Source organism: Oncorhynchus tshawytscha, linkage group LG12 (genome assembly GCF_018296145.1).
Source record: "Oncorhynchus tshawytscha isolate Ot180627B linkage group LG12, Otsh_v2.0, whole genome shotgun sequence".
Lineage (NCBI taxonomy): Eukaryota > Metazoa > Chordata > Actinopteri > Salmoniformes > Salmonidae > Oncorhynchus > Oncorhynchus tshawytscha.
Window position 1 is genome coordinate 30,088,939 of NC_056440.1, and position 24,516 is coordinate 30,113,454.

Sequence of the window (24,516 nt, forward strand, 5' to 3'; positions counted from 1 at the left end):
ACGCCCTGGTCTAAGTATTTTGTGTTTTTCTTCATGTATTGGGTCAGGCCAGGGTGTGGCATGGGGTTTTTGTATTGTGGTGTGTTTTGTCTTGGGGTTTTGGTGTGTGTGTATTGGGATTGTAGCTAGTTGGGTTATCTAGCAAGGTCTATGGCTGTCTGGAGTGGTTCTCAATCAGAGGCAGGTGTTTATCGTTGTCTCTGATTGGGAACCATATTTAGGCAGCCATATTCTTTGAGTTTGTCGTGGGTGATTGTCTTTAGTGTCTTTGTTCCTGACGCTGTGTTAGTTGACACATGTATAGGCTGTTTCGGTTTTCGTTACGTTTATTGTTTTGTAGTGTTTTGTGTTAATTCGTGTTTACGTTGTTCATTAAACATGGATCGCAATCTACACGCTGCAGTTTGGTCCGACTCTCCTTCACACCTAGAAAACCGTAACACCGTCATTGAAAATAGGAATTTGTTCTTAACTGACTTGCCTAGTTATATGAAGGTAGAATAAATAAACTCCCCTCTTCGTGCGAAAATGTTTTGGGGGCTAGTTCTCAGGCCTTTTGGGCTGGTTTTGAGTGGTCATTGGTCTGGACATTTTAGCTAGACCTGACAACCCCGTAGCTAGCTAGTAAAGTTATTCACATTTCTTGCTAGCTAACCATGACACCTGCATCTCTAGCTGTAGCCACAAAAATGATATGAGGGGGAAAAGTCAGTCACTCACCCACTCCTCCAATGACATGACATCCTCCCAGCGGTTAGCTAGCTAATGTCAGGCTCCGTGTTTTTAGCTTGATAAATACATAGCTAGCTTACATGTTTCTCCTTTGCATGGTATTTTGTTGCAGGTTTTGATATTTCAAGGTTATTAATTGTTAAGCTTTAAAAATCAGACTGAAGCCAGACTGCACAATTTTGTGGAGGCAGCACACAATGTACGAGACCAGCTGTGATTTACAACCTGATTTACAACCTGCAATATTTTTGGGACTACCAAGAAATGTATTGGTGAATTATATTAATCATGCATTGAACTGCATCAATTTATTCTGCCAACAATGCCTTCATGGAGTTTTGAGTCAAATATAACCTATTTTTAAACCTCTTATAAAGTTGGCTTTGTAGCCTAAACTAGGAATTTGATATTTTTGATTGATATTATGATTGTCTGTTTCATATCTGCAAAGTAGTTAAAACGCTGTCAGTTCCACTTTAATTTCAGTCAACAGCTCCTGCTGATGTCAGGTTCCATTTGAATGAGCTTCTAACTTCATCCTTCTAGCCAGCTAGCTAGCGATCTGGCTAACAGCCAGAGCCCTTGATTAACCTAGCTAGCTAGCCATCTGACAGAAATATCAGTGACTATTTATCAGTTGTACATTCATTCTGCGAGAGTCAGTTTTTTTTGTTTGGGTGAAGTCTGTTGACACGGCAGGAGTCGAGGGCCGTAAAGTGATGTCAGCGATGTCTCTATGCCACTGTTCGTCTTGGTTGAGGTAGTTGTCATGTGGACAGAGTTTGCCGTTGGACAGAGTGGTGAATAGAGCCCCACAGTGGAGATGTCATAATACCCATAAAAACCTAGTGGTCTTATGTGAGACAAAATGGGCCGACGGATAGGGCTGCCGTGCTTCTAGCTCTTAGGATACTTTGCATTATTTTGTTTTTCTATGTGTTCTTTTTACATTATTAGCCCAGTAAATGTGTTATTACTTACAGCCGGGAAAAACATTTGGATATCAGAGCGGCAGTAACTCACCAGCATTACGACCAGGAATACGACTTTCCCGAATTGGATTCTTTGTTCACGGAACATTGGGTGTGAATACTTTCTGAAGGCACTGTACATAAAGAACCTTGTTAGATCTGAATGATGTGAAATGAAAGTGATTACAACTCTAACTTGATACCTATATGATGTGCTATAGATGTTAGAAACTGTGGTTTATTTCCTACAACAGTTTGATCATGCTTTCAAAAAATGTGTACTGTTTTCAAAGAAATCATAAAATGTAAAATGGTGTTGCATAAAACGAATTAAAAAAATGTCAATTTTAGTACAATAACTAACGCGTAGTAATCATATGATAGATTTGATTTTTGACTTGACATGACTCAGTAGAGTCAAGTGAGTGTTAGCACCAGAAGAAATAAGCAGCATCCGTTGTTAGAACATAGATATTTTCCAGATGACTGTCCCTCCCCTTAGCCGGGTGGCTTTCTCTTTCCTTATGTGATGAGTTATGATCTGTGTATAAACTACAGGCACTTGTGCAGACTCAGAGGAGGATCAAAACAGCAAACACTCTCACCATCTTAGAACTATACTCAACCTATTGTAGGTGAATGTACTATAGATTGCAGAGCATACGAAGAGCAAGTACAAGATGGTGAGGGAGATGGTCAGCAGAAGCCTTGGTAAGGATGGCCTCTTATTGATGAATGATGACAACTGTGTTGTAATTGTTATAGGAGGAAAATGATACCACTATATGGACATTTTCATAGATACAGAACTATCACTTATATTATAATGGTTCCATGTTGATCTTTATATCTACAAACATTAGTAGTACAATATATACACTACCGTTCAAAAGTTTGGGGACACTTAGAAATGTCCTTGTTTTTTTAAAGAATTTAATTTTCTTTTACCATTAACATAACAGCAAATTGATCAGAAATACAGTGTAGACATTGTTACTGTTGTAAATGACTATTGTAGCTGGAAACAGCTGATTTTCAATGGAATATCTATATAGGCGTGCAGAGTCCCATTATCAGCAACCATGCCCTGTGTTTCAATGGCTTGTTGAGTTAGCTAATCCAAGTTGGTCATTTTAAAAGGCTAATTGATCATTAGAAAACCCTTTTGCAATTATGTTAGCACAGCTGAAAACTGTTGTGCTGATTAATGACGCAAAAAGATGGTTGTGATCAAACAAAACTGACAAAGAATGTATGTCTGACGTGACTGAGAATGAAACTGAAACTGCTTTACTGAAAGACATAAAGACACAAAGAAATGGCCTTCCTTAGACTAGTTGAGTATCAGCATTTGCGGGTTCGATTACAGGCTCAAAATAGCCAGAAACAAATACCTTTCTTCTGAAACTTATCAGTCTATTCTATTCTTGTCAGGCTATTCCATGAGATCTTCAGTTTCTTGGCAATTTCTCACATGGAATAGCCTTCATTTCACAGAACAAGAATAGACTGATGAGTTTCAGAAGAAAGTAATTTGTTTCTGACCATGTTGAGCCTGTAATCGAACCCACAAATGCTGATGCTCCAGATACTCAACTAATCTAAAGAAGGCCAGTTTTATTGCTTCTTTAATCAGACCAACAGTTTTCAGCTGTGGTAACATGACTGCAAAAGGGTTTTCGAATAACCCGTACCCTAACCCTAACCTTTTTAAAATGATCAACTTGGATTAGCTAACACAACGTGCCATTAGAACACAGGAGTGATGGTTGCTGATAATGGGCCTCTGTACGCCTACAGTATGTAGATTTTCCATAAAAGAATCTGCCGTTTCTTGCAACAATAGTTATTTACAACATTAACAATGTCAACACTGTATTTCTGATCAATTTGATGTTATTTTAATGGACAAAAAAATGTGCTTTTCTTTCAAAAACAAAGACATTTCTAAGTGACCCAAAACTTTTGAACGGTAGTGTATATATATGTATATATAAACTAAACAAAAAAAGAAACGTCCCTTTTTCAGGACCCTGTCTTTCAAAGATAATTTGTAAAAATCCAAATAACTTCACAGATCTTCATTGTAAAGGGTTTAAACACTGTTTCCCATGCTAGTTCAATGAACCATAAACAATTAATGAACATGCACCTGTGTAACGGTCGTTATGACACTAACAGCTTACAGACGGTAGGCAAATAAGGTCACAGTTATGAAAACTTAGGACACTAAAGAGGCCTTTCTACTGACTCTGAACAACACCAAAAGAAAGATGCCCAGGGTCCCTGCTCATCTGCGTGAATGTGCCTTAGGCATGCTGCAAGGAGGCTTGAGGACTGGAGATGTGGCCAGGGCAATAAATTGCAATGTCCGTACTGTGAGACGCCTAAGACAGCGCTACAGGGAGACAGGACAGACAGCTGATCGTCCTCTCAGTGGCAGACCACATGTAACAACACCTGCACTGGATCGGTACATCTGAACATCACACCTGTGGGACAGGTACAGGATGGCAACAACAACTGCCAGAGTTACACCAGGAACGCACATACCCTCCATCAGTGCTCAGACTGTACGCAATAGGCTGAGAGAGGTTGGACTGAGGGCTTGTAGGCCTGTTGTAAGGCAGGTCCTCACCAGACATCACCGGCAACAACGTTGCCTATGGGCACAAACCCACCATCGCTGGACCAGACAGGACTGGCAAAAAGTGCTCTTCACTGACGAGTCACGGTTTTGTCTCAGCAGGATTGATGGTTGGATTCGCATTTATCGTCGAAGGAATGAGCATTACACCGAGGCCTGTACTCTGGAGAGGGATCGATTTGGAGGTGGAGGGTCCGTCATGGTCACAGCATCATTGGACTGAGCTTGTTGTCATTGCAAGCAATCTCAACGCTGTGCGCTACAGGGAAGACATCCTCCTCCCTCATGTGGTACCCTTCCTGCAGGCTCATCCTGACATGACCCTCCAGCATGACAATGCCACCAGCCATACTGCTCATTCTGTGCATTATTTCCTGCAAGACAGGAATGTCAGTGTTCTGCCATGGCCAGCGAAGAGCCCGGATCTTAATCCCATTGAGCACGTCTGGGACCTGTTGGATCGGTCTGGGACCTGTTGGATGGTGAGGGCTAGGCCCATTCCCCCCAGAAATGTCCGGGAACTTGCAGGTGCCTTGGTGGAAGAGTGGGGTAACATCTCACAGCAATAACTGGCAAATCTGGTGCAGACCATGAGGAGGAGATGCACTGCAGTACTGAATGCAGCTGGTGGCCACACAAGATACCGACTGTTACTTTTGATTTTGACCCCTCTTTGTTCAGAGACACATTATTACATTTCTGTTAGTCACATGTCTGTGGAACTTGTTCAGTTTATGTCTCAGTTGTTGAATCTTGTTATGTCCATACAAATATTTACAGGTTAAGTTTGCTGAAAATGAACACAGTTGACAGTGAGAGGACACTTCTTTTTTTGCTGAGTTTGTTTCTAAGTAGATCAGAAAAGCTTTCTTCTGCAGTTCTGAAACCGCTCAAAGATTTTGTATTTTTCCTTCAATTAATCATACACATATTCAAGGGATTCCGGTAGGCACAGATGACAGTACAGCCAGTAATTCACAGCCCTGACATACTGTACATGGCCAGTTACATATGGCTGTGCAAATCTTTAACAGATTTGACTTCCTTTCCGAGAGGACAGTAGAATTAGAGATTGTGTGGCAACCAGTCATCTATTCAGTTGATTGGCTACGTATTTTATTTTATTTCTTTTTTGGCATGACTAGCAAGTTAATTTACTACTGACAAAAGATCTGCTTTCCAAAGACTTGTCTGATCTGGGTTGAAAGGAGGGTTAGGTAATTATTAATGTGATATTCAATCACAACTTATGTTTTGTTGAAGAATTACATTGAAACAAATTAAGACATATGATGTAATGGGGGCCAAAATCAGATAACTTGCTGTGTGCATTGTAAACAAGTATGTGATGTGAACAAGCCTCTTCCTTAACCAGGTTACTCTCCTGTATTTATGTATGTATGTCTATACCTATAACTGCCTTTCCTGCTGACAGTTTCAATGCAAAACTCTAAGGATTCACCCTGTACTAGTTAGCTAATAACACATCTATTTTTTTATTTTAGAAGTAACATTTAGTATTGATTATTGTTATCATGAGCCACTATACACTTTAGAATGGCACCAGATATCATTAGAGATTTAAAGTTACTGAATGCGAAACAAGTTGTCATTCAGATCCCTTGACTAGACTTCTTTATACTGATCTACTTTGTTGGCACAATTTTTATTTATTTCAGTAAAGCAGTTTCAGTTTCATTCTCAGTCACCTTCAGACATACATTCTTTGTTAGTTTTGTTTGATCACAACCATCTTTTTTATCATGACTGAGGTACTGTAGCATTCCAATGATTAACTGTAGTTGCTCTTTTTTAATCTCCATTAGAGTCTGAGCCAGCACACATTTGTGGACCCCACTGCCTGGGCCCCTTGACCTTCCATAAGGAGGTGATGGGTGCCTTGGTGAGCCTGAGCCAGGGGGCCAGGCAGGCAGACAGGACTGGGGTCACCTTCAGACACGGCCTGGTTTTCAGCAGCCGCCCGGTACGGCCCCAGGAGAGGGTGCGTCTGCGAGTGGAGTTGTGCAAGCTGACCTGGCTTGGAGCCATGCGTGTGGGCTTCACCAATGTGCTTCCTATTGCCAGAGCCCTGCCGTCCCTGGCCATCCCAGACCTCACAGACCTCCCTGGCCACTGGGCCGCTCCTGTGCCTGAAACTTGCTGCCTGCCAGGCTCAGAGCTGGAGTTTTGGGTCTCCCATGGCGGTAGAATGTATTTCAGGAATGCCAACAGACGAAAAAACAGCCAAAAACACAAACTGCTGAAGGGAGTGGACCTCAGCCGTCCCCTGTGGGCCATGATTGACGTTTATGGGCAGACCTGCTCTGTGCTCTTACTGGGTAAGTTCAGAAATCAATGGAACATGTATGAATGAACAGTGCAGTCTGACCTAATTTGATTTCTTGGTTTGAAATGATGTCCATCTGTCAGTGTCAGTGACTAACCACAAATCTGGTTATTTCTTGTAGGGTCGGAGAAGAAAGAGTTTTTGGGGATTCAAAAGTCCTGTCCTGCTCCGCAACGGCGTTCCTCCTGTTCTGCTCTTCAGAGACACACCTCGCTCGATATTGAAAACTATGGGAATGTGAGACAGATTTGTGATTACATTCATGACAGCTATCTTCTTCCCCATCCAGCCAATAAGCAGACATCAGGTAAGCATCACAATTATACAATAAATTCCTGCTATCTTGTTTTGGATATTTTTTTATGAAAATGGTACTTCATTTGAGTATAATATCTTGATATTTAATTTAAGGTATTCTTGTTTTTTTTAAATAAATATATATGTTTCTATTGTCACATGCTTGGCAAACCTAACATTTTTACAAGTTAACATTTTACACATGTACTACTTGTGTAGCTTAACATTTACAGAAACATCTAAGCCACATTTGTTCAAGGACATAGATACAGTATATGTTAGCCTCACGTACTGTAGGACTCAGGGGCATCTATTGAGTATGGCAGAGTATGGCGGTTGCCATACCTTAGCTCTCAGCACCAACAATTTCAATCCCCATTAAAAGGCAAATGCAGTTTAGTGGTATCAGTGGGCTGGCTTTAGGACCATGCAGATGGCTCAGAGCAGACTGGCATGGTAGCAGAGAGCATGTTTTAGGCCCATGTGCACACCTCGGAGCTGGCTGGTGGACAGCAAGACTTTTCTCTCAAAACAGTGCAGAGATGGAAGTTGGCTGTAGATGACTAGGACACTAGGTAACTGATGTTTGACTTGACATGAAACTAAACTCGTTTTTAATCCCAGTGCTGAGCTATGGTGGAGCAGCTAATTGCTGTATGACATGTGTTGAGGTGAATTAAGCCACAGCAGCTAAGGTGATAATGGCTGGAGACAGTTTAGCTAGTTTTTGCTGTTCTCCAAATAGTATTTTAGAGTTTTGAAATTGTGTAGAAGTGCAGTAAATGAGCTTTAACCTTCTTTTTTTTTTTTAAATACCTCCCCCCAGCCCTGTAACTTTGCCATATCCTAGGTTTAGCAGAAATGACACCCGGATCAACCTTATGGACACAACAACACTAGCCACCCTGAGCCAAGTCCCACTTGACCTTATAGGTCATGTAACTGAGCGTATCTCATTTGATTGCAGACTGTGAGAGCGTGGAGGACTGTGCGGTGTGTATGAGCCAGAAGGCCTGTATCAGCCTGCAGTGTGGCCACCAGTGCCTGTGTGGCCACCAGTGCCTGTGTCTCCAGTGTGCCATCAGAGTGATCCAGGAGTTTGGAAACTGCCCTCTGTGTCGCCAGAACATCAAGAGCTTCCTGCAAACTAAATGACCCAGTAGGACTGACCCCAATTACTCAATTGTTTGGTCATTAGGCTGTTGGTCGACAGAGATTGTTTTAGTCGAGCAGTAACAAATATATATATTTGCACCCATCTCAGTGACTTAATCCATTGTGGAGGCCTAGACTAAAAGCCAATGTATGTTTGATTAGAAAATGTGGTTGGAGGCTCCATATGGAGGGTGTGACACAATTGTGGAGCCTCCAGAGGCATGCAGAGGCCATATCGAGCTCTGTAACGCATCACCATGTGCCTCCCAAAAATGTTTAACAATGTGGAGGGCTCTGTATAATTCAGCATTGATATGATTGGTTGATGGTAGGTGGGGCGGTACATCCTGTATAAACACAAACTCACTTCCTTGACAACAGCTCTGCACTGCTCTGTGAAGGGCAATAAGTATTAATACCCTGACTTCTAATGAGGCCATTCCTGCCATGACTTTTGCTGAGGCCGTATCACCATAAATGCCGCATGGCCAACGCGGACGTCTGATTGACCATGCGCCCAGATGCACAATGCACTTCTCTCTTCAGAATGTGCTCTCCCTGCCAATTTGTGCCAGTGGCCATTTTAGCATGTACATCTTGGTGGGGCAAGCTCCCCCAAAACATATTGGGATGCATGCCAGCAAAGCCACTACACAACACTAAACAATACATTAATTGCAATCCACAATGGCACGAAAGCCAAAACACACAGCATAGGTACTTACACGCACCAACGGACATAGGAACAATAATCGACCCTCCAAATGGAAACCAAAGGACACATATATACAAATGCTAATCAGTGGAAATAGGGGACAGGTGTTCCGGAGGGATCCGTGACAACACCAAGTCAGAACCGTAGGATAAATAAAGGGGGCATATAAAGCAGACAATGAAACCTCTTACAATATTCTATGATTACATTTCTCTAAAACAGGCTATAGGCTACATGCGCACCACCAAGTCAGAACAGTGGAAAAGGGACCAAATTATTAGGGTGAGGCACATTGGCTACTAACAGCTTACTACACAACATACAATCAGTATTACTTTCTTAACTACAGTATACATATCTCCCTGGCATATTAAGTCGTTTATGCAGCAGCATACAAGACATTTTGGACTCACCTTGTTGTACTGTGCTCAATTGAACAGGAAGGTGGCACGGTGGTCCTTTGTTTGCAAATTTTGTTATTCAACTTTTTTAGATATATATTTTAGCTGAACAGGTGGGGCTCAAAACAGCTGGGGCTCTGTGTGAATTGTTTGCTTTCAATTGTTACTTATTTTATATCAATTCCCCATTACATATATCACCAGTAGTAAATGTACAGTTAATTCCTATCATTTCGACTCTACAATGTTTGTTACATTGGTTACGGTCATTCATTTTAATGCATTTAACATTATTATTCCAGTCTTCCCATTATCATTGTCAGAATGGACACATTGTTTGCAGAGTGCACAACGTATGCTACACTTGTGAGAAATATATATATATATTTTTAATCCCATTTACTGTCAATTTAGTCATTGTATTTTGTTTGTATTCATTGTATTCACTCCACATTACTGGCCTGTATGCCAAAGTTAAAAGGATGAAACCTGTGTTTAAAAAAAATCCACTCCAAATCATTCATTATTTCTGCAACAAGGCCTTTAACTAACACTGCAAGACAAATATTCTTACTTTTTGGCCAAAATGAAAAACTACCGGTTTGGGTCAAATCTAATACAACACAACACATATTGGAACCCTCTGTGTTTTCATGTATTATGGTGGCAGCATAATTTCTCTTCTAAAATTGGTTTTGAAAGAATTATTTTCAATTGTGGGATAATAATAATAATCAAAGCAGATAATGTCCATGGACATGTTTCTCTTTTGTAGGGTATGGGGGGCCCCTCAAAGGCATTTTGAAATGGGCCCAAAAATCGCTAAACCCAACCCTAATCTTAGCTTCATGTCAACACCCTGGCTCAACCTTAACAATAACCATAACCCTAAACCTTAACCCGTAACTCCTACTTTAGGCAACATGATGTTGGGTAAATTCTTAATCTGACCACTAAGTGGCAGTGTTACCCTGTTAATGAAGAGTTAGGCTACACCTTCTAAATTCAAGAGGCAGATCACAGGCCACAAGTTTAACATGACCAGTTGTGTGACTTGAGCCACATTGAAACCAATGCCATAACCCACTAAATATCAATTTCTTATACACCTTTCTTCTTAATTTATGGTTGGTGTGACTCAGCTGATGGTAAGTTGACATGATGCTGGAAGCCTGGAACAGTTGGTTTTCTCTCATGAGGAGATAATGTGGACGGAGGGGAACAGAAAGGGTTGTTGATCTGACAGCACAGCCAGGCTGTTAAATATTTATCTTGGATGGCAGAGCGGAGCTGGGTTGCAGTCAGGACAGAGAGAGATAGAGAGAGCCAGAGAGAGGAGGAATCCACTAGTCCACCATGGGCCTGAAGAATATCTGAGGACTGAGTCAGACGCTGGGTAAGTCAGAGGGGCCAGCCAGCCTCTCTACCACAGGTTGTCAGGAATAACAACAAAACTAAGGAACTCTGTGAACCGAAACAGGAGGAATAACGTTGTACCTGTCCTGTAAGTACACTTTCTGGACCAGATTATCTCTACTTCTGCACAGGTTGTTTATGTTGAGAAACAGGTTGTTTATACTGCTGTCATAACAGCTGTCATTACAACAGTTTAAAGGTAATTTCTCCAACCACTACCACATTCAATGAGTTTCTTGTTCTTCAGCATGTTTGGTATTCTAAAGTAGAAAGCAGTTACCAATGTGTCCACTTTACACTGCTGTCCTGCTACATACTACAGTACTTTCCTCTGCAACACACTACTTCCCAAACTGGGTGGGCAAGAGAGGCCTGCCTTTGCAGCATAGGGATGGCTGTTTTTGGAGCAGACCATGGAAACACTGATTCTTCTCCTCCAGCTTTGGGCATGTGTATATCATGTAAATGTGTGACTAAGTGTGTTAGTGTGAGCCCAGGTCTGTATTTTGAATTTGTGTATTCGTGCAGAGATAGCAACCCTAGCATTGCATTGCTTTGTGTCAACTTACATTATGACTCAAGGTTTAGTTTAGCAAATCTGAATCTCATTCTCTCACACCAACCTTTCTCAGAGCATTTCTTTTTATTCTGTACGTAAATCCGAGACAGTCCATTTAGTATTATATGTTACGTTTCGTATGGTATGTATTCATTTGGTATGTATTTCATTTCATTTCGTATGAAACAGTGGGGCAAAAAAGTATTTAGTCAGCCACCAATTGTGCAAGTTCTCCCACTTAAAAAGACGAGAGAGGCCTGTAATTTTCATCATAGGTATACACTTAAACTATGACAGAGAAAATGAGAAGAAAAAAATCCAGAAAATCACATTGTAGGATTTTTTATTAATTTATTTGCAAATTATGGTGGAAAAATAAGTATTTGGTCAATAACAAAAGTTTATCTCAATACTTTGTTATATACCCTTTATTGGCCATGACAGAGGTCAAACGTTTTCTGTAAGTCTTCACAAGGTTTTCACACACTCTTTGCTGGTATTTTGGCCCATTCCTCCATGCAGATCTCCTCTAGAGCAGTGATGTTTTGGGGATGTTGCTGGGCAACATGGACTTTCAAGTCCCTCCAAAGATTTCCTATGGGGTTGAGATCTGGAGACTGCCTAGGCCACTCCAGGACCTTGAAATGCTTCTTACGAAGCCACACCTTCGTTGCCCGGGCGGTGTGTTTGGGATCATTGTCATGCTGAAAGACCCAGCCACGTTTCATCTTCAATGCCCTTGCTGATGGAAGGAGGTTTTCACTCAAAATCTCACGATACATGGCCCCATTCATTCTTTCCTTTACACGGATCAGTCGTCCTGGTCCCTTTGCAGAAAAACAGCCCCAAAGCATGATGTTCCCACCCCCATGCTTCACAGTAGGTATGGTAGGTATGGTAGTAGGTTTGGATGCAACTCAGCATTCTTTGTCCTCCAAACACGACGAGTTGAGTTTTTACCAAAAAGTTATATTTTCGTTTCATCTGACCATATGACATTCTCCCAATCTTCTTCTGGATCATCCAAATGCTCTCTAGCAAACTTCAGACGGGCCTGGACATGTACTGGCTTAAGCAGGGGGACACGTCTGGCACTGCAGGATTTGAGTCCCTGGCGGCGTAGTGTGTTACTGATGGTAGGCTTTGTTACTTTGCTCCCAGCTTTCTGCAGGTCATTCACTAGGTCCCCCCGTGTGGTTCTGGGATTTTTGCTCACCGTTCTTGTGATCATTTTGACCCCAAGGGGTGAGATCTTGCGTGGAGCCCCAGATCGAGGGAGATTATCAGTGGTCTTGTATGTCTTCCATTTCCTAATTAATTGCTCCCACAGTTGATTTCTTCAAACCAAGCTGCTTACCTATTGCAGATTCAGTCTTCCCAGCCTGGTGCAGGTCTACAATTTTGTTTCTGGTGTCCTTTGACAGCTCTTTGGTCTTGGCCATAGTGGAGTTTGGAGTGTGACGGTTTGAGGTTGTGAATAGGTGTCTTTTATACTGATAACAAGTTCAAACAGGTGCCATTAATACAGGTAACGAGTGGAGGACAGAGGAGCCTCTTAAAGAAGAAGTTACAGGTCTGTGAGAGCCAGAAATCTTGCTTGTTTGTAGGTGACCAAATACTTATTTTCCACCATAATTTGCAAATAAAATCATTAAAAATCCTACAATGTGATTTTCTGGATTTCTTCTCATTTTGTCTGTCATAGTTGAAGTGTACCTATGATAAAAATTACAGGTCTCTCTCATCTTTTTAAGTGGGAGAACTTGCACAATTGGTTGTTGACTAAATACTTTTTTGCCCCACTATGATAAAAATGACAATTCGTATTGTTTGCAAAATGTATGATATTTTACGAATTCTAGCTAGGTGGCTAACGTTAGGTAGGCTAGGGCTTAGGTTGGGGTTAAGTTAGGAGTTAGGGTAAGGGTTAGCTAAAAAAGGTTAAGGTAAGGGTTAGGATTAGGGTTAGGGGAAGAGTTAGCTAACATGTTAAGTAGTTGCAAAGTAACTCAAAAGTAGTAAGTAGTTGAAAAGTTGCTGGTTAGCAAAAATGCTAAAGTAGTCCATGACGAGATTCAAACTCTCAACATTTGGGTTGCTAGACGCTTGCGCTATACTCCCACCCATCCACCCCAACCAAGAAACGTTCTGTCTTTTGTAACCACACCAAACGTAACATATCATACTCATGCAAGTCAGATTTACATTTACTATGTCAAGTCTAGTTTATGAGACCAGGCTGCTCACACAGGCCTTAGACTGTGAATGGAGCACCATACTATTACTGAATCTATCTCAAACAAAAGTCTGTTTATTTAGATGGCTATGGAAATGGCCTCCTTGGTTCCTGCTCATGGAACACAAAAGTTCAGTGCCACTGAGGCTGTGCCTGCATGGGGATTTCTATTATTTCCAGCTGCAGATGGAAACTATTACAAAGTCGCTGTATAGTGGAGTGGGGGGGTGCATGCTCAAACACACACCCACACACACATACATACACACATACAGTCACTCACTGACACAAAAAAAACATTCAAACTCAAGCTCGCAGAAGATAAAAGACACGCTGTTGGCTGGAGAGAGTGAGAAAGAGCAGCAGTGGTTCTCTCCCTCCCTCCTTCTTTTTCTTTCTCAAGAACACCTCTCTACTCAGCCTGCACTGCTCTGTAAGTACAACTCTCTCTCTCTCTGTCTGTCTCTGGTGCTCCACGCCAAGACTAAAAAAACAGTTCATATTGTGAGACTCCTGCTCTCTCTCTCTCTCTTCTGCTCTATCACTTAGAGGACTGAAGAGATCAGGAGCATAAAGACAGGATTATACACTTGAACTGTGGAAACTGGAACTCTGTTTATCTTTAGTTCTCCATGTGTGTCAATTACTTTTTGTCTGAATATTGTTAAACAGTAACAGCATAGTAGTTCTGGTAGAGTTCTAACATTGTGTTAGGGAGGAGCTATCTTTCACTGTCTATGGTTGAGCAGATAGGAATCAGAACTCCAAGGAAAAACAGGTTTCTGCTGTTTCCATGGCTGTTGTTTTGGGCTAAGAGCTATGCTGAATGAAACCACTTCAGTGCTGCACTTCTGGTTATGCTGTGCATGATCATGTACACATACTGTATACGTTAATTTGTTCATTTGTTCATTCAACATGCCAGTGTTTTATCATGATCATTTTGTTACCATCCCATATGTGAAGGGCTTACTAGTAATTTAACTATAATTTCCACTTCTATGGTTTTGGTGCTTGTTCTCCGTTTAGCTTGTTTAAAAAAAAAAATGTACCCCCTTTTTTCTCCACAATTTTGATTTAGTCTCTTCACGGCAACTCTCCAACTGGCTTGGGAGAGGCGAAGGTCGAGTCATGCGTCCTCAGAAACATGACCCGCCAAACCGCGCTTCTTAACACCGGCCCGCTTAACTCGGAAGCCAGCGGCACCAATGTGTCGGAGGAAACACTGTTCAACTGACAACCGAAGTCAGCCGGCAGGCGCCCGGCCCACCACAAGTAGTCGCTAGAGCACGATGAACCAAGGAAAGCCCCCCCCCCCCAGCCAAACCCCCCCTTAACCCGGACAACGCTGGGCCAATTGTGCGCCGTCCTATGGGACTCCCGGTCACGGCTGGTTGTGATCCCAGCCTGGGATCAAACCCGGGTCTGTAATGACGCCTCAAGCACTGTGATGCAGTGCCCTAGACTGCTGCGCCACTCAGGATGCCCTAGCTGGGTTGTTTTATCCTAGTAGTCGATAACCTTGAGAACTCCAAATGGATAATGATTATTCAGATTCTTCTTTGGGCAAACCACCACAAGCATATCTTCTTGTGTTCATTCCTCTACTCTTATACTCAGGGTGAATAAGTGCTGTGCATCTCAGTGCTGACAGAGAGAACGAAATAGAGGTTTCTTATCATAGGTTAACTCTCAGAAGAGCATTCCTCTAAGGAGAGTCTAAGCAGAGGTATGCATGGGAATGGTTGGCTTCACCATCAGTCAGCATTATGGCTCATAGGGTTGGGAGATGGACCGACCGCTGTCACCAAAGGTTTGTGTACAAGCAAAACAAACCAACAACCCCCATGGTGCTGTTGTGTCCTTCTGAAAGACATTGTAAGAACACTGTCACATTGTACACTGAGTGTACAAAATATTATATTTCCATGACATAGACTGACTTGGTGAATCCAGATTTAAGCTATGATCTCTTATTGATGTCACCTGTTAAATCCACTTCAATCAGTGTAGATGAAGTGGATAAGATGAGTCAAAGAAGGCTTTTTAAGCCTTGAGACGATTAAGACATGGATTGTGTATGTGTGCCATTCAGAGGGTGAATGGGCAAGACAAAATATTTAAGTGCCTTTGAACGGAGTATGACTGTGTCGAGAACTGCAACGCTGCTGGGATTTCACCTTCAAGTTAACTGTGTGTATCAAGAATGGTCCACCACCCAAACAACATCCAGCCAACTTGACACAACTGTGGAAAGCATTGGAGTTACAATATGCCAGCATCCCTGTGGAACACTTTCAACACCTTGTAGAGTCCATGCCCAACGAATTGAGGCTGTTCTGAGGGGAAAAGGGGGTGCAACTCAATATCAGGAAGGTGTTCCTATTGTCTTGTTCACTCAGTGTGTGTCCGGCTGTATGGGAGACGGTGATGATCATTTAGGCTGTATGGGAGACAGTTGTGATCATTTAGGCTGTATGGGAGACATTGGTGATCATTTAGGATGTATGGGAGACAGTGGTGATCATTTAGGATGTATGGGAGACAGTGGTGATCATTTAGGCTGTATGGGAGACAGTGGTGATCATTTAGGATGTATGGGAGACAGTTGTGATCATTTAGGCTGTATGGGAGACATTGGTGATAATTTAGGATGTATGGGAGACATTGGTGATCATTTAGGATGTATGGGAGACAGTGGTGATCATTTAGGCAAAGGTCACCTAAGGATAAACCAGCTGAACTGACAGTTTTTATATTAAACGTCTTTCAGTGTTCAGCAATACTTTGTAATAGGATTGTACTACTATGTATTAAATCTTAAAGGCTTGATGGAAACCAAATAGTTCCTTTTATGGGCAGTTTTGATTGTTTAATTCCAAATGCATGATTCTATTTTGCTATAAATTCAGATACTGTAGTCTAGTGCTTTACTAGGAAATGTTTTTCCTAAGCAGTAGTAAAAGTATGCAGCCTATAGCCATCATCAAGTGAGGTAGTTCACTGGTATGTGACAGAGATTTATATCATGATGTATTTACTCACTTGGCTTGGCATTTGGGATTTTAATGACCCACACGATTGTTTCATAGAAACATCCTGGAACATCCAGGAAAATACCACTGAGGTTGGACAGCGTTTGATAGAAACATCCTGGAACATCCAGGAAAATACCACTGAGGTTGGACAGCGTTTGATAGAAACATACTGGAACATCCAGGAAAATACCACTGAGGTTGGACAGCGTTTGATAGAAACATACTGGAACATCCAGGAAAATACCACTGAGGTTGGACAGCGTTTGATAGAAACATACTGGAACATCCAGGAAAATACCACTGAGGTTGGACAGCGTTTGATAGAAACATACTGGAACATCCAGGAAAATACCACTGAGGTTGGACAGCGTTTGATAGAAACATACTGGAACATAGTGACATACCACTGAGACAGGACAGGATTGAATGTGTTTTGCTGTAGTTGAAAGTTGCTAGGTGGGATTTACCAGTCTGGTACAGAGCTTGAGAGTTGCTAGGGTTAAGTTATTAGGATCCCATCACTGTTACAAAAACCATGCTATGAACTCAGTGGGATAGTGAAACAAGCTACAGTTCCCACCTCTCCAAATATAGTATTTCTCATTGGAGGGAGGTACAGTCAAGATGGCAGTGAGAGAGAAAGATATGTATGTGTATAGGGGAGAGAGAAGGAGAGAAGAGTTAGGGGGAGTGTTTGTGAGAGAGGTGCTGGGTCCTCGGCCAAAGCAGCGATCCCCTCTTGCACCTCATTGAGCCACAGAGTGACAGGGTGCAGGATTGGGTCACAGCGGGGGACTGTGCCTGCCTGACTTCCCTAACTGGGACCTATAGCCTACTCCACTACAGGCCAAACTATCCAGAACCATTTCTTCTCCTAGGGCTAAAAAACTCTGCTTTCCTTTAGCAAAAACAACCTCCAGAGAAGGTGTGAAGACTCAGTAAGTGTTTTTGCCTGGTATTTGCCTGAGTTTCACTGTCCCAAGCCAGACCACTGACTTATTAAAAAAGAGTTCCAACCTGGAACTGGACAAGGAGAGGGGCTTCCACACACGCACGCGCACACACACGCATCCGCACACAGCTTATCATATCATTTGTAGTTTATAGCTGGTCTGTCTGGAAAGTGCAATAAAGGTGAGTGGACTACCACCTGCAACGTGGGATGTGTAAAGGTTAACTCAGTACCTGAGAAACATGTGACAGAAACATTTATGTCAGCATACAAAACTTCAGGGTTTAGTCCAGTTTCTCTCCATTGGCAAACACTGCATACAAACTGTAGAACCCAGTTCTAATTTTCCATGTATGGTAGAGAGAACAACTAAGGAATATGAGAGTGTGCTGCTCTCTTCACTTTAACACAGTATAGTGCCATGTACTGTAATATCTCATGCACTTGATGTATGGCCTGTGTGCCCCAAGGGCTAAATATTATGAAAGGAAAATTAGATATTTGAAAACAGAATCTCTGGATTGCTATCAGTGGCTGAAGCATATTAAAATTGATTCACCTACCCTCACATATAGTTTCTCTTTAGTCATCGTACTAACGTGCTGTAGTTGGATATCAGTGATGTGTGGAAGGGCAGGGGATGTGAGAGAGATCAGCTTTGTCTGTCTGTCTAGGGTCTAGTGGTGGCTCCAGTGTCAGTAGGATACATGGGGTGGACCCCCCAAAAGACTAATAATGCCAGAGGATCATCAGAGAACCCCCCTGGACTGAGAGAGCTCTTTCTCTCCCCTCCCCTCCTCTCTACTCCCATCCCTTTGACTGGACAGAGACCTGGCCTGTATATGCCCGCAGAATCAAATCAAAATCAAATCAAATGTATTTATATAGCCCTTCGTACATCAGCTGATATCTCAAAGGGTTGTACAGAAACCCAGCCTAAAACCCCAAACAGCAAGCAATGCAGGTGTAGAAGCACAGAACAGACACAAACAAACAGCAGCCCAAAAGTGAGGGTGTCATGGGAGAGAAATCGGCAGAGAGAGAGGTGTGTGATAGGGTGGGGTGTTGGAGAGGTGGAGGTGATGAACTATTTGCATTCCCCTTTGGTTAACCCTGCGCTGTGAAATATCACCTCATCACAACAATGGGCCCTCTTCATTGAAGGAGTCCCACACTGACAAGCAAAGAGGAGGGTGCCTTTTGAACACGGCCCAGGGGTTGCCATGGCTATGCCTGTCAACCGGGAAGTCCTTCACAGGCGGAGCAAGTCCAGAGAGAGAGAGAGAGAGAGGGAGGGAGGGAGGGTGGGTGGGTGGGAAAGAGAGAGTGCGAGTAGAGAGTGACTGCCCACAACATATTGGGCTTACATGCACCACAGAGCAGACAGGACTTTGAGAGGTGTGTTGTTCCCTGGGATTCTGCATCAGAGGTGAGTAGCCTACATTTTTCCTATGATGAGGGAGTACTGTAGGATGACATAGCATTAGATACACTTGTCAGATATAGCCAGACAGACATTTTAATCACGTGGTTGTGCTAGGTTGTGCTTTGCTCTGTTTTTATTGAAGAGTTGATTAGCCTGCCCGTCGGCCTGTCTGCTCCTTGCTTACTTGCTTCACAGGATTGGTGAGGTAGACTTTTCCAGGAATTTGTGGTTTCTTTTAGAGACTCTCAGTAAACTGAGAGGATGGCCATACAGCGAGACCCAGTACAATATAATATACTTACGTTAAGGCTGTCTCATTCTGACAAAAGAGGCTGATTTATTCTGCTACCCTCAGTGATGACGTCAATGCTGTGATTTAGGAACTGTCCTAGAGTAGCAGTCTGAGTTGTGGCATGTGGATGATTGAGTGGAGGAGAGGAGAGGAGAGGGCAGCTCTGAGGCACCCCCTGTCACATTACAGGAACACAGAGGGTGGGCATGAGAGGAGGGGGCTGTGTTATTATGGTCCTTACTCACTTCTCTGCCCACGGGTTTGGAAATACTGTACTGTAATCATGGGGGCTTTCTTATTAACTCTGTATAGAGGTGTGATTCCCATGATGTGACATGTGGAAATAAACATCCCTGTCAGGGACACTTCCCTGGGACACTGCCCCTAACACAGGGCCCACTGGCTCCAGACATGTTCTCCCTTTACCTTGGGGGTTATTATGGATGTCAGGAGGATTTCTACACCCTGCACTGATCCTCTTTGAGCTCTTCTGAGATCTCTCTTGCTCCATCACCACAGCCTATACTCACTGAAAAAAAATAATCATATCAATCATATTTACAAAAATAAAGGAGTGTAAAGGCTGAACTACCTTTCATAGCACTGCATGAGCCCTAATGTGAGGACAGTAACCTCTCTGAAAACTCCAAACACTCTCTGGTTCAGCCGTCATATTATTAGCGCCCCCCTCAAAGTGAGGCTATGGTATGTCTGATGAAGAGCATCTAATCTATCAGGGAACATGTAGTATCTCCATTGACAAGTAACACTGAAGCCATGTCTCCCCCAAGCAGCAGGCTGAGGGGAGGGATCACCATACAAGGAGGCAGAATAGTTTCCTTCTGATAAATGTGTGTATCGCTCAATAAACGCATGTCATAAACAGGCCGGGTCCAGGTCCTTGTATGGTCTACGGCTGTGTGTTCACATGGGCCAAGTTGCAGTCTGGAGACAAGGCAGGGGTGTGTGATTAACCTTGTAGGATACTTTAGAGAACATCTTTATAATAACAACCTGATGATGAGTCACCCCTCAGGTCTTTGAAAAGGATTTGCGATGATCTTACATCCTGTTCAAGCAAAAAGATATTGACGGTCTTTACAGGTTTATTGCTTTCATACAAAACTTATCCCCTGGAATTTGCTACATTGTGTGAGATTATTTGATAAGGCATTACCTGCCTCCTACTCATCCAGAGAGTAGTTGTGCGAGACCAGACATGGCCCACTGGGCACAGACGTCAGTTTTTATTTACATTTGATTGAGTTTTCAACTAACTGGAATTCATTGTGAAATCAACAAAACATTTCATGTTATTGGATTTAGGTTAAAAGTTGGGTGAAAAAAAAGACAAAATGCCCTTACGATGATGATTTGTTGAAAATCCAATACGTTTTTCCACTTTGATTCAATGTCATCACATAGAGTTTTGGGGTTGAAATGACGTGGAAGCATAGTTGATTCAATCAGTTTTTGCCCAAATGTTTAAAAAATAAATAAATAAATAAATATATATATATATATCCATTAAAGGATACATGCAGATGAAGGGAGGTTTATGCTGTCTGATATTAAAGAAAACCAAGATGTTTTCAGGACCTGTATTGCACTACACTACAGGAACACACAAACAAACAAAATGACCACTTTAAGCAGACATGTCGGTGTTTTGGTCTGTCCTTATTAGTCTAACTCTGAGCAGGACTTAGATCCGTTCTCATGGCTGGGAACAACATTATGGAGTCAATGATTAACCTGCTCCTTCTGCCAAACACAGCCCCTCAAACAGAGGCCAATGGAGGTGGTCAATCATAGAAATGCAATGAATAGAGAGGATGTCGCCAGATTGATTAGTTGCAGGGACTTTTTTAGGTGTCAAATCGAGTTATCCATAAAGTGACTTTGCACACCAATTTCACTATACTCAAGCTATGATACTAGTGATGGGGGAAAAATGGATATATTGCGAAATTATAAAAACGTTTTGCTAGATAGTGTTAAATCGGGCTAGTCAGATGTACCTACAACAAACTCCTGTATTTTCTTATAGCTTGTTCTCTATCTTCTTTTAAATAGTGAGCCAACATGTTTTCAGCACATTTATTTCCATGACTGATCAAAACTAATTTTCTCATGCTCTCTCGTCTCTCTCATACTCTCTCTTTTCTCTCATACTCTCTCTTTACCCTCATGCTCTCTCTTTTCTCTCATACTCTCTCTTTACCCTCATACTCTCTCTTTACCCTCATACTCTCTCTTTACCCTCATACTCTCTCTTTTCTCTCATACTCTCTCTTTACCCTCATACTCTCTCTTTACCCTCATGCGCTCTCTTCAGAACATCAAATTGCAGTATCGAATCGCAATACATATGGAATTGTGAGAATTGCACTACATATCGTATCAGCACCTAAGTATCGTGATAATATTGTATTGTGAGGTCCCTGGCAATTCCCAGCCCTATATGATACTACCATGAACTGCACTTTTTGGTTTATGTCAAATAACATGAAAAATGTCTAAATTGTGTTCAATTGTTGAGTTTCGTCCATTCTCTTTCAAGCTGAAAAATGTTTCCATGATGTTTGGCATGAAGACAAGTTTTTCTATTGTTATTCCAACTGACTGTAAACTCTCCCTCTACCCTGCTGGGGCTCTGGCAGGCTGCCTGTTGTGGTGATACAGTTGGTAGCAGAAGTTCAGGGGTCGCCACCGCGACAACCAAAACAACAACTCATGAGGTGTATTTTGTCGCTGTCCTGACAACCATACTCCCTGGGAGAACAATGCGATGGATGAGGAGTTGGTGGAGGTGATGTGGAAGAGGTCAGAGCTGGGCCGAGTCACAGGAAAACCCCCACTGAGCACAGATGTCATTTCAACGTCAACGTTACATTTGGTTGAGTTGTCAACTGACATGAATTCAATGTGAACTCAACAATACATTTCACCATGGATGTAGGTTAATATTTGGGTGAAAAAAAATAACATTGCATTTTTATTTCACTAGGCAAGTCAGTTAAGAATAAATTCTTATTTACAATGACATGTAAAGCCCCCGCAGCCAAACCCTCACCAAACCCTCACCTCAACTCGGACAATGCTGGACCTTTTGTACACTGCCCTATGGGACTCCCGATCACGGCAAGTTGCGATACAGCCTGGAATCGAACCCGGGTCTCAAGTGCCTTATAACACTGCACCACTCGGGAGCTTGCACCACCTTTACACTGATGACTTTTCCAAATCCAATCAGTTTTTCACATTGATTCAATGTCATCATATTGAAAGTTGTTGTTGAAATTATGTGGAAACAAAGTTGATTCAACCAGTTTTTGCCCAGTGGCCTCCTACAGCAGAGAAGAGGAGAGGAGCAGAGGAGGAGAGGAGCAGAGGAGAAATCTGGGTGACAGAGAAACAGAGTGCCAACTCATTTTTCATGAGATCATCCTATTGCATCATTTGACCATAAGAAAATACTGGTGCTTAGAGAAATCCTGTTGTGAAACACCTTCTTGTAATAAAAGGTATTTATGGGATTGAAGATTAAAGCAAATATATGAAAAATGTCCCTGTACGTTATTGGCTACGATGAAAGCTAATATAGTTTGGTTTTTGCCCTAGCACTACACAGCTGATTCAAATAATCAACTAATCATCAAGCTTTGATCATTTGAATCAGCCGTGTAGTGTTAGGGCAAAAATCTGTACCCTTTGGGGTCCCGAGAACTGAGCTTGGGAAACGCTGCACTAGCTATTATCAAAGACAGATTTACTCACAAATAAACCTTGATGAACCATATGACAGATCGCTCCAACAACCAGAGTGACATAGGCTATTAACTGAGATTGACAAACAATTTTCACCAAATGTAAATACCAATGTAGCAAAGATACTGTACACAAGCGATAGCCTACGATGGCATCATATTTTAAATCATCCGACGAAATGAAACACTGCTTAACTCAGCTCAGCCATAGACCGATGTAGCATCCACAGTTACAACCAAACAACTAATAGGTGTCACTAAAAAAAACAATATATGGACACATTTAATCAGTATAATTTACAACACAAACACCATAGCCTTTCACAATAGATTTACATACTTCCAATGCACTGCAAACACACACACACACACACACACACACACACACACACACACACACACACACACACACACACACACACACACACACACACACACACACACACACACAATAATAATATTATTATTATGTGAAATATTATTACACACACATATATAATAAGATTCTAACGAAATGTCCTACAATCAAAATGACTGAAAAATGCAATTCAAAACATCAAAAAAGTGTCTCATCAAAACAAAATTTGAGCTTGATTAATCAAATGCATCAAAGGATGTTGTCAAATCAAAGCAAATTTTATTTGTCATGTGCGCTGAATACAACAAGTGTAGATCTTACCGTGAAATGCTTACTTAAAAGCCCTTAACCAACAATGCAGTTCTAAGAAAATAGAGTTTAGAAAAGATTTACTAAATAAACTAAAGTATAAAATTAAATTGAAAAAAAAAAAACGTAACACAAAAAAATAACAGTAATGAGGCTACATTCAGGGGGTACAGGTACCGAACCAATGTGCGGGGGTAAAGGTTAGTCAAGGTCATTTGTACATGGTGGTAGGGGCAAAGTGACTATGCATAGATAGTAAACAGCGAGTAACAGCAGTGTAAACAGGGAGTACAGTCGTGGGTGAACAGGGAGTACAGGAAAGGACTAAGCACACACCCCTGAGGGCCCCCACTGTTGAGGATTAAGGTGGCAGATGTGTCGTTAGCTACCCTTACCACCTGGGGGCGGCCCGTCAGGAAGTCCAGGATCCAGTTGCAGAGGGAGGTGTTTAGTCCCAGGGTCCTTAGGTTTGTGGGCACTAGTGAACAGGCAACTCCGGGATGCTGGCCTTCTAGGCAGAGTTGCAAAGAAAAAGCCATATCTCAGACTGGCCAATAAAAATAAAAGATTCGTATGGGCAAAAGAACACAGAACTCTGCCTAGAAGGTGCAGTATAGTGTCCATTCGTCAGACTGTTTTTACTTGCTCGCTATCTTTGTTCAGTTTTGTCAAGGGATGCAAGCATTCTACCATTCTACTCAGTTACACGGTTGCTATTCTGGGCCGTGAGGGAAACGTCCCATAGATTTACTGGGAATCAGCAGCAGGGAGTGGTGAAGTTCAGTGACCCCATGCTGACTAACACTTTTCTGTCTCACTGCATCATAGTGCACTGTTACTGTTACTAACACCACCTCCTACTTCCTCTCTCTGCAAAGTACAGTAGTCTGTTGTC

At 42.1% G+C, this 24,516-nt stretch overlaps 2 protein-coding genes across 5 annotated transcripts in view; both read left to right on the plus strand.

The window, feature by feature from the left end:
- The first annotated feature begins 2,250 nt into the window (after positions 1-2,250).
- LOC112264081 (E3 ubiquitin-protein ligase NEURL3-like) lies at positions 2,251-9,042 on the plus strand. Its single transcript, XM_042331132.1, has 4 exons — positions 2,251-2,414; positions 6,177-6,689; positions 6,819-7,004; positions 7,962-9,042. The coding sequence occupies exons 1-4, from the start codon at positions 2,384-2,386 to the stop codon at positions 8,147-8,149; spliced, it is 918 nt and encodes a 305-aa protein (XP_042187066.1). The 5' UTR covers positions 2,251-2,383; the 3' UTR covers positions 8,150-9,042.
- A 1,533-nt stretch (positions 9,043-10,575) lies between these two features.
- The window catches only part of sorbs3 (sorbin and SH3 domain containing 3), a 38,080-nt gene continuing 24,139 nt past the window's right edge, over positions 10,576-24,516 (plus strand). The window contains exon 1 of one of the 4 annotated variants that reach the window (XM_024438768.2): positions 10,576-10,661. The gene's annotated coding sequence lies outside the window, so the exon portion shown is untranslated. Of the gene's footprint in view, positions 10,770-13,766; positions 13,910-18,775; positions 18,896-24,516 lie in introns of those variants that run through there. The other 3 variants (XM_024438767.2, XM_024438766.2, XM_024438765.2) reach the window with 3 other exon arrangements.

Excerpts from the sequence above, each read along its gene's own strand:
- LOC112264081 (XM_042331132.1), top strand. The coding sequence starts at position 2,384 with ATGGTGAGGGAGATGGTCAGCAGAAGCCTTG. Across the intron at positions 2,415-6,176 it reads GATGGTCAGCAGAAGCCTTG|AGTCTGAGCCAGCACACATT; the intron begins GTAAGGATGGCC and ends AATCTCCATTAG. Across the intron at positions 6,690-6,818 it reads CTGCTCTGTGCTCTTACTGG|GGTCGGAGAAGAAAGAGTTT; the intron begins GTAAGTTCAGAA and ends TATTTCTTGTAG.